The sequence below is a fragment of the Eurypyga helias genome, unplaced genomic scaffold, assembly GCF_000690775.1.
Source record: "Eurypyga helias isolate BGI_N326 unplaced genomic scaffold, ASM69077v1 scaffold6870, whole genome shotgun sequence".
In the NCBI taxonomy this organism is placed as follows: domain Eukaryota; kingdom Metazoa; phylum Chordata; class Aves; order Eurypygiformes; family Eurypygidae; genus Eurypyga; species Eurypyga helias.
Genome location: NW_010226199.1, coordinates 4839 through 16026, shown reverse-complemented (window position 1 = coordinate 16026; position 11188 = coordinate 4839). Strand labels below are relative to the sequence as shown.

The window sequence follows — 11188 nt, the reverse complement described above, 5'->3', positions numbered from 1 at the left end:
TTTGCTAGCCGGAGTTAAACCACTGTCAAAAAATATTTGTATAATCCCTACAGAAATATAAACACTGATAACAAGCTAAATACCCCTGGTCAACGACAAGTTAATGCGGTAGCACTGCGGGAGGAGCTGATTGTGTGTATTTTCAGCTAACAGAAGGACATTTCTAGTCCTGAACGGTCTCACAGAACTTACATTTGGTTGCCCTGCACAGGCGACTCTTCAGGGAAGGGTATCTGGTTAGCTGATCCACGCTTTCGAGGAGTGCTTGTATTAACGTTTTGGCTGTCAGTTGTCATCCTCTGACTACCATCTGAATGTGGTGCCATGAAGCTACTTGCTGGATTGGTAGATGCATTCCCTTTGCTCCCATTACATTGCTGGCTAAGTGTCTGTACATCATTTCCAAGACTGTCCATACCTATATTTAATTCTCCCAGCTTCTGGATAGATCTAACAACAAATTAAATAAGTAATAGGTTAATAACCATCATAATAAACAGATAAACAAATAAATCTCATAATAAACAGGTTATTATGAGAACTTGAGGAGGGATAGGTGCAGGTGGAGGGAGAAGCAACAGCCCCCCCATGTACCTGTTAAGAAACTGTTCAGTAAGATTCTGTTGCTGGTCAGCTCCATCTTCTTGATTTACACCTCCTTCCAACAACATTTGCTGGTACAACTGTCGTTGTTGCTCCTTCTGTTCTAAGTGCTGCTGGTAACGTAGTCTTTGTCTGTAGTATTCCTGAAACTGCTCTGTTGAATCACGAAGCTAAAAAGAATTGAGAAATAACCATTTAATTTTCAGCAGTAATTATTATATTTAACCTAAATATTCACTTTCTGGATTGTTATTTCAATACAGGCATCAAGAGGACAGCAGATTCTCCTCTGCTCAGCAATGATTTTGTTCTTCCCTAAAACCAGATAAATTAACATATTAAAAAAGGAAATTATTGCCGGCCTGTGCTATTCACTCTCAAAGCAGCTGTGCCATAATTCAAGAGACTCCTCTTTCCTACAAAGCTTCCAAAGCATTACTTAGGATCAAAACAAACAGGTGATTGGAAACTGAAAGCAAAAATGCAAAAACATTAGGCACATTCCAAATTCCAAGTCATATTTTCACTAAAATTTAGGATTTTCTGACACCTCCCAGCCATCAGTCTGCACAGCCAGTTCACCTCTCCCAGCAACCAACCCTGAAGTGGTCTACCCAAGTGTTACATCTTACTTTTGAAACTGGTGCCGTGTTCTAACTTCAAAATTCCTTACTTTCTGGATGCAACACAAACACTTGAGCTTCCTTCTCACAGTCTCTTCCCTTTTACATATGATCTTTAGCTTCCCACACTGCCAGCTTCCCAGGACTCACTGCCTTCTGCATTCCCCAATTCTCCTCACTTTCTCTGTGCCACTCTAGTTCCAAATGCTACCATCATAAAATAGTTAAGAACAAGTTAAAAACGAACAAACAAATATACCCTGCAGAAAACCAAAAACCACTTTAGTCCAAGGCCAGATCAACACTGAAGTGCCATGCATTTTCTAAAGGAAAAAAAATCCTCAACTGCATATTTAGTAGGAAAAAAAAGTAAATAAAAAAAACACACCTGTTTTTTTTTTTTTTTCCTGTTTGTTTTCAAAAGTGACATCTTTGTCACCTAGTGATTCTAAGTTGTATAAGGACATCCTGATAACTCTGCATTAGCTCAGACAATTCATGCAGAGGATCTTTTTTCCTAACTATGAGCCTTTGTGTTGCTTCTGAACAAAAGTAGTTCCATCATGATTTTGTGCTTGCTGACCCAATAATTTTTTAGTTTATAATGGATTTCCTAGTGCTGCTGCATTTGTAGATGTTTATCACCTTAGGTCTCCCGAGATCAATACTTGTGATTCAGAAACTCCAAACTTATCTTGAGAAGTCTGGAAACATTCATTCTCTGTATTTCAAATATGTGGACTATCCCCCAGTCACTGGGTTACAATCCTTCCAAGCAACAGGCCTATTCTTGTCTATACTTCTTTCCATGACTGACATGTTTGTTGCAAATGGATTCAATCTTTTGATCCTTTGGATTCTGTGTCATTATTACCCAAACCTAAAATATGCTGCCCGGACGCTCCATCCTATAAACCCTTACTTCTAACTCAATTCTTTTAGGAACAACGCAAAAATAAAGCTATGAAAAGAAACCTAAATTGATTTCTCACTTATGCAGGCATACACATACACCATTACCATGTGGAAAACAGAAGGTGAAATTGAACTGGGTACTTCGTTATTTCCTACTTGTATATAATAGTCTGGCCAACATCTTCACCTATAGCACAGCATCTCCTGTCTTCATTCTCTCCTATAAATTGTGTCCAGTTTTTTGCCTTTCGAAGCCTGCTCTATTACACACCTAGCTAAGCTCTTTCCTCCCGCCCCTTATGCCAATGTGCACACACAACACTGTTGCAGCAGAGATGGCACTCAAAGTCCTGGAGGGGAGTGAAGTCCTCAAGTTTGGAGGACTTTGTTAATCCTCCAATTGGCCCTGTTGCCTCACTCCAGTATCCGGTGTCTACAAGACTATAGCCCTGTCAAGACCAGACTGGTTTTCAGCTCCATATCTGTGTAATAAGCCAAGACAAAGTTTACTTTGAAAACCAAACAGGAGTGTGCAAACAAAACAGACCACATAGTCAATGTTATTTGTCATTACTGAATTAAGAGACAGATTTTTAAAACTGTGGAAAAAGAACAGAACAGGTAACTGTTCTCATTGTTTCCTACTGAACTATTATTTCCCCATATCCCTGTTAGGGAGGAAAAAAACCCCAAACCCACAAAAGGATAGTCAAGGCACAAGCCTGCAAAGATTAATCCAAAACCAGATCATGCTATTGGATTCTAATAGCAGAGATATATTTACTAGGAATTTATACAGTTGTAATTTCTCTGTGTTCTAGACAGAAAATAATGTAAGATGACCTACGAAACTTTGTGTTAACACTAGAAAAGGTAAGCCATATGCCAGATTCTTTGCTAAAACACTAAGAGGTCTTAAGCATTGTTTAATCTAACATAGCTGGCTTTGACTACTGCAAAGTTGGGGTTTTTTTTTCGGTTTAGCAACACTGCTGACGTGAAAAGGCACACTAATCAGCTGCATTACCAACTCAGATGACAGCAGAACTTCATACAATGAGGAAAAAAAAAGAGTAGTTTCTTATAGAAGCCATAATACGGTACTTTCACTGTAGTAAAATAACCAAGATTCAAAGCATCCCATTGTCATGCATGAATTTCTCATCACAAAGGCAAATCATTATGAAGTGATCAGAACACAGCTCAAAGAGCCTCATTATTTTTACACAAATAACCACTACCTCATTCTTCTCTTGTTTGGCTGATCCCTGACTCTGTGCTCCGTTAAGTGGTTCATTTTCTGGAACTGTACTGTGGCCCAAAGTCTCACTGCTGATGGGATGCTGTGGCTCCACAGGAGTATCACTTCTTGCAGCAACATGGAAAAGAAGAGAAACTTACTTGAGAAAAATCAAGAGGAAAAAAATCCCTTGGTAAGTAGAAGATAACATTCTAGAGTAAAATCTGGTAACACAAGTGTGCACATAAAGTTGAAGATATTGCTTAGGAAAAAAAATGCCACTTGCAATGGGTTACAGTAAACAAAACAACCCCCCTAACAAACAAAAAGCAAAGACAGTCAGTGTGCTTTGTCCCCACATTTTCCAAAAAGCTTTACCACCACAGGGTATCCAAACTCCGTATTTTCTATCCCTACACTTGAATTATATACCCTTTAACTAACAAGTTATTCAAGATCTCCTGTTTTCAAAGCACTCATGAGCACGGAACGTATCAGATGTACTGTGTGACTAATGTCTTCTGTAAGAGGATAGTTTAATTACCACTATCCGTCCAGATTTAAACTACGCTTAACATTCCTTGAACAGCTTGAACATTCCTGAAAGTGCTACACAGGAAAATGTTTAGATCGGTTTTGCTATTCTTGTATTATGTAAGCAGTCCTGCATGGAACTCTTTCCAAACTCCTTTAGCAATCAGTAAGCACGCAGAATATACGGAAAGCCTGGGATTTGCATCTTCGGTTTTGGCAGCTTACAAAAACCCTCTTTGCTCAGTGACTTGGAGCAAAGCTCTTGAAGTTATTTTGAACTTTTTGGATATAATGACAGAAGTAATTTACCTGACTAAAAGACAAATAATTGCTTGCTGAATACAACTTATAAAAGAAATACCGTATTTCTGTGATGTGTAAGACAAAGCAAGACCCAGTTTTACATAAAGCTTAGCTTCCATGCTTGCAAATATTGCCAGTTCAGTTGGACACAAGATTAAGTTGGATTTTTTCCTGGAACATATCATGCCTTCTCAAAAACTATGGGTCTGGCCCTTAACCTAATTCTAACTTTCAAGAGTTGTAAAGAAAAAACATGTTAAGATCTATCAACATCACATGCAAATGTCAACACAAAGATACAACTGCAGCAATTTACCACTTTATTTAGCCCACAAGATAAATCTATTTGTGCAGAACTGTTCCAGTACACTAAAATCAAAAAGGGAAACAAAAAACTTGAGAATCAGTTTCATTACTGGTCCCTGAGCTGCACGCACAAATGTTAATGCTTGTGCATACAGCTAAGTAAAATTAAATGACTCACAACTCATTAGTAATGCTTCTGTAAGTCTTAAGCTATCCACAAAATCTCCAGTTGTGAAAAGGCTGTTGTTAAAACCAAAGATTTAAAGTGGACTTGCACAAAGCATTTGACACTGGCCCGCACGACATCCTTGTCCCAAAATTGGATAGATATGGATTTGATGGGTGGACCACCCAGTGCTAAGAAACTGGCTTGATGGTCGCACTCAGAGAGCTGTGGTATACGCGTGGAGACCAGTGACGAGCGGCGTTCCTCAGGAGTCAAGATTGGGACTGGTGCTGTTTAACACCTGTCAGCAACACGGACAGTGGCACTGAGTGCACCCTCAGCAAGTTTGCTGACGACATCAAGCTGTGTGGTGCGGTTGACATGCTGGGATGCCATCCAGAGGGACCTGGACAGGCTGGAGAGGTGGCCCTGTGCCAACCTCATGGAGTTCAACAAGGCCAAGTGCAAGGTCCTGCACCTGGGTTGGGGCAATCCCAAGCACAAGTACAGGCTGGGTGGAGAATGGATTGAGAGCAGCCCTGAGGAGGACTTGGGGGTACGGGTGGATGAAAACGCTGGACACGAGGTCTCTCGTGAGACCCCACCTGCAGTTCTGCATGCAGCTGTGGGGCCCCCAACATAAGAAGGATATTGACCAGATGGAGTGAGTCCAGAGGAGGCCATGAAGATGCTCAGAGGGCTGGAGCACCTCTGCTCTGGGGACAGGCTGGGAGAACTGGGATTGTTCAGCCTGGAGAAGAGAGGGCTCCGGGGAGACCTTATAGCAGCTTCCCAGTGCCTGAAGGGGCTGAGAAGAAAGCTGCGGGGCATGGATGACTCTTACAAGGGCCTATAGTGACAGGACAAGGGGTAACGAGTTTAAAATGAAAAAGGGAAGATTCAGATTAGATATCAGGAGGAAGTTCTTCCCGGAGAGGGTGGGGAGGCACTGGGACGGGTTGCCCAGAGAAGCTGTGGATGCCCCATCCCTGGAAGTGTTCAAGGCCAGGCTGGATGAGGCTTGGAGCAACCTGGTCTAGTGGAAGGTGTCCCTGCCCATGGCAGGGGGGGTGGGATTAGATGGTCTTTAAGGTCTCTTCCAACCCAAACCGTTCTAGAAGTCTACTCCACAGTCTCCATTTATTTATCTGGAATGAAACAATTCAGTAATACTGAACATATATCTTAGCCAGACTGTAATACATAATCAGAGCATATTAGGGCTCTGTGCTAAGATTTCAACTTTAAGAAAGTCCACATCAAGTCCGTAAGGCTCAAGACCAAATATGAAAATTAACTTCGATCATAAAAGTGTAAGGAAGAAAACCCCTTGTATACAGAGTTTTAACTACAACAGAATGTAAACAATCAAATTATGTCGCAATATTACTATTATGTTTAAAGTTACAGTGCAGGTGTGAACCCTGTAAGATAACATGCAACCTAAACCAGGGTGAACATAAAGATACAGTTGTGCTTACCGCTCAGGTGACTCTTCAAAAATGCTGTGACACTCCGTGTTCTCAAGCATGAGACTTCGGCTGAGATTCTGTACTCCAGGGTAATGGAAATTAGCAAAGGAGTGTGACATTGGAGAAGTTTTGGTCCCAAGGTCTGTGACTCGCTTATCGTGATTCGTTAACCCACAGGACAGCCCATCTAAGGCAGGGTTTAAGGAGCGGGTCATGTAAGCATCTGCTGACTGAGGGCGTCTCATTGGGGATGACGGATAAGGAGAAAGTTTGCTGATAAGAGGTGTCAAAAGATCAGCATATGCAGCTTTTGTAGGCTTGAGGAGCTTATCAACGTGAATATTAAGCATTTTTTGTTCAAAAGCACAAGAAAAAACAGTAGCTGGTAGATTCTGCAGCCATGATAATAAGCTAAGGTCCAAGTCATCACACCCATTACCACACAAGAGATCAATGCCCAGCAACACTTCACTTTCTGTGATTTCTTCTCCTGTTGCCTTACTCTGGCAGAATTCCACACAGCATTCATAAAGCAATCCCTTCATCACCAGCTGAAATAAACGATTGTTACTTGCTTTGAAGCCAGCCTCACTCAGTTTCCTATCAGCGGGAATAAACTCTGCCACCATGACACAGGCTTCTTCAAAGCAGTGAACCCGTGCCGTGCTGGGATTCCAGTCTTTGAATTCCGCGTGGTTGGTCAAGCGAGGCAGCGTCAGTAGCAAGCAGAGTTTACTGTAGTCTTCCTTAGAGGGACAATATTCTTCCAGCGCATGTAGGCACTGTACAGCCTCCCGCATTGTAAACTCCAGCTACAGAAATATTAACATTGAGTAGTTTTTAGTACACACATTTCTACAATAAAAACAGTTGAAGAAGAACAGGCAGTAGCAGAATTTCCCTGCTATCATTCCTTTATTGGAATTTAGATTTAATTAAAACAGTATACAATATAGAGTCTGAAATTGCTGATGCAAATGTAGTTACAACAGTGCAAAATTCCTGGATGCTTTGTCATCCTGAAATCCCATTTTCTACAGATCTCTGGAACTTTGTCATGTCACTGCAGGTTAGATAGGCTTAAAATGTAAAATCCGTAGCTGAACAGCTTCAATTCTATCGTAGCTCAGAAGGTTACTTGTATGCTAAAGCCAACTGGTTTGGGTTTTTTTTTGGGGTTTTTTTTTTGTGGGTTTTTTTTTTTTATGTCTGTGAAAAGATAATGGTTTAAGTTATAAAAGGCCTATATACTTCTTACAAGGGCACTCTTACAGGGGACTTACAAGGGCCTGTAGTGACAGGACAAGGGGTAACAGGTTTAAATTGAAAGCATGGAGTTTTAGATTGGATATCAGGAAGAAATTCTTCCCAGAGAGGGTGGTGAAGCACTGGCACAGGTTGCCCGGAGAAGCTGTGGATGCCCCATCCCTGGAAGTGTTCAAGGCCAGGCTGGATGAAGCTTTGAGCAACCTGGTCTAGTGGAAGGTATCCCTGCCCATGGCAGGGGGGTTGGAACTAGATGCTCTTCAAGGTCCCTTCTAACCCAAACCATACTGCAATTCTACGATTCTCCAGTTTCCAGTGATTAGCAACTTCTAAGCTGGCTGTTACATTGGTATTTTCTATTCTTCAATCAAAAATGTTGAAGCAGTTCAAAATGTTCTCAGAAGAGAAAACCTCCAAATAAACAGAGGGCTGTAGTATAAAGCTTGTTGACAGCTAAAAGCCAAGAGCCATGTTAAATACACATAACTTGGTATATTTTGTTGCAAAGATTTAAAACAAATCCCACTTACTCATGTCACCTAGCATCTGCTCAATACAGCAGCCTTTCATCTACACCATGCCAACACATCTGGTAACATTCAAACCAAACAATAAAGGACATCAATCTTTTTTTTTTTTCCCCTCTACTGCTCTCTAGTAACAGTACACAGACTGGTTAGAGGAATAGTACACCTTCCCCTAATAACTATAAATACTTACTTTTAGCTTTCTCTACACTGTCAAGAGAAGACCCTGCAGTACAGTGTACGTGTAATAGGACAAAGAATTAAATTCCGTTTTGAAAATTAAATCAACGGTCTTAAAACTACTGGCATTTTTCATTTTCAATTTCACAACATTTTTGTGTTAGAAATTCGGTATTCCTGTGTTAACAACATAAATGAACAACTGTAATGCATTTCACAGTCTGCACACCTTTTATGTCAGTTTGAGTTAATGGCTCTTTCCATACTGAAAATTAAAGTTCACAACTCATGCTGTTTGCACATTTAACTGAATCCATCCTTTGTGTGCACATGTATTCCCCCCAAAGAAAAAACTCTGTCCTTTCTCTCCAACACCAACAGAAATTAAGATTGATTCAAAGCTGAATCTTTCACCTGGTCCTGACTATGACAACAGATACCTGTGATTCTGAGGCTTGCCTCAGAGCATTTCTTTCTTTCTTTTTTTTCTTGGGGGGTGGGAGGGTGGGAAGGGGAGGAACTTTCTAGACTTCTGAAGATAACTTTGGAGCCTCCAAATTCCCAAAACAGAGACAGTACTTACATGCTGAGGCTCATCTTCTGCTGACATCGCATTGTTTACACATAAGGCTTCCAAGAACTTCTGCTTCATTATAATATAACGAAATCTGCAGTGAGAAGTTAAATACCATACATTTTGATTCAGTAGCTAAACATTCTTTTAGAGACAAACAGGATATTTTACAGCTAATTTCTGAGTTTGGCATAGAAATTACAATGAGAAGTAACTCTGATCTCAAATTTTAACAAATGGGTAACAACAAAAAATTATTTTTTAAACAGCAAATGTCTTTTTCAATTGTTGCTTTCAGAAATACTATATTAAAAATATTAGAAGGTTAATAAAAAAGAGTATATCAATCAATTTCTTAAGAAGAAATATGACTGAGCAGCCAACTATAAAAACATAATACAACATGCACCATATTCCTAAAGCGTACGGCAAATGAAAACTCATTAGATTGTGTGCACATATTTTTCATAGTTTAAGTTAAAAACCATAATGTACACACTTCAAGAAATGTATACAGGTTAGAAAAAAACCCAAAAACTAAGGTGAAAAAATTTAGAACTACTGCTTTTGTATACAATGCTTATTTTCCACAACTCAAAAAAATTGAACTCTGACATACATTCTATTTTACCTTTTCTTGTCGAATTTTTCCATACATTCAAGAGGCTGAATAAATTGAAGAACCTCATCCCATTGGCCATCAAGAATCAATTGCCTAGTAAAAGAAAGAGTCACTCCTCTAATTTCACCTTCTTCTAAGCAAGCAGCTCCTTTAAATACACGTCATTTAAATATGCAACAGGTGATCAACCTGCTTTGAAAAGTTAATGCTTTGCACAGATGCCAAGATGTCTGCTACAACTAGGAATAAGTGCAAAATCCTAGTCCTAACTCAGTATTTTGTAGAAATAGCTGCATACAAGAACAACAAATATTAATTCCTTTTAAAGACGCATCAAAAATGACAAAATGGTCCTCTGTCTCCTGCTTTACCTGTAATTCTTCGTTTTAAAAAATTCTTACTTATGCATAAGTGTCTTGATTCAATGAATACATCCTGAAGAATGACAACAAACTTAAAAATTAGTTAATTGTGAATGTATAAATATCACTAGGTCTTTTTTTTCTTGGGGTGTGGGGTGTGGGTGGTGGTAGTGCGGAGCCAGGAAGAGATTGAACACAGCTCCGATATTAAGAACAAAAAGGAACAGCTTGGCAGGAATGATGCCAACACAACAGCTCCAACTCCAAGACTAGGGCAACACTGCTTATGTGGATTAGTTCAACTTCTCCATGTTCTCACATCACACAGATTTCTCTATAAAAGGCCCAGATCGACAAGAAAAAGGCCAGTATCCCCATTAGATGTATACTCTAACTAAGCTAAGAATGCGACAAACAAATAGGATTATCCACTTTAATCTTTCTCTAATTCTTCTTTCATTTTATTCCAAGATCCTATTGTAACTCACATGTTCTCCTCAACTTACCCCACACTGACACAGGCATGTGTTAAGACTCCTTCCCACCTTAATTCATTTCCATGCCAGAAAAATAACCAAGTTAAAATGAATGAAGAAGCAAACAAGCAAAATCATCCAACTCTAAACCAACGTCGATGACAGATAGTCAGCTACTTCAAGTGGCGCAAAAGGAGGAGGTCATTAACTTCAGAGCTAGAACGTGATACAGGGCTGGATCACGGATTTGGGAGCAGGAAGAAGCAGAGTAAGATAAGGGCATAAGACCTCCTGTGTAGTGGCATGGGGTTGCCCACTGAATCACAGTCCAACCAGTATGTTTTCATATATGTGGTATTTAAGCACCACAGAAAGAAGTCCTACCTTAGAAAAAGCATGTCATCTGAAAACAGGCCATTAATGACACCACTTTCTTTCTCAAGTGCCAGCATACTGATATGAAGTTTCCTCGAGTTCAGAAAATCTAGTATTAGTTTAATTATTTCAGCTTCTTTAACATTCACTGTTTCTTCAGCTGTCATGATGGCAGCCTAAATGGAAAAAGAAGAGAGAAGTTTAGCTATGATCAGTATCATTGTCTGCTTGGGTAACAAATGTTTGGCTACTAAAAAAATAACATTTTATAGGACAGAATATTTTAGCATTACAAAAACGACAGAGACAAGATCAGGAAACTAATTTTAAGAGATTGATTATGAAGCCACAATTAAGACCTAATAATGCACCTGCATCTGGTTTATTTCTGTCCTATGCATATATAGGGGCCCATGTAAAAAAATCTGCCAAGATATCAATCCTCCTGCAGTGTGAAAATATTGTGGCTACCAAGTCTGCAACATGTAAAATTTTTCCTGTCTGAAATGCAGTGAAGTTCAAAGACCATAAAACCAAGCCAGTTACTATAGCTTTATATGCAAGATCTCTAGATAATGATAACAAAGCACGGCACACTAAAAATGCAGCCCCCCCCCCCCTTTTTGAAGTCGTGTATGGCAATG

The 11188-nt window shown here is 39.8% G+C and overlaps 1 protein-coding gene across 1 annotated transcript; it reads right to left on the bottom strand.

Annotated features, from left to right (window-relative positions):
* Nucleotides 1–192: 192 nt before the first annotated feature.
* On the bottom strand, nucleotides 193–10711 carry WDR47 (WD repeat domain 47; the record flags this gene model as incomplete). The annotated part of the gene is made up of 7 exons (XM_010151957.1): nucleotides 10554–10711; nucleotides 9341–9424; nucleotides 8719–8803; nucleotides 6172–6974; nucleotides 3383–3509; nucleotides 595–773; nucleotides 193–450 (listed from the first exon to the last, which is right to left on the bottom strand). Coding segments are annotated over exons 1-7 (1694 nt in total), but the record flags the coding sequence as incomplete, so codon positions are not given.
* Between the last annotated feature and the right edge of the window lie 477 nt (nucleotides 10712–11188).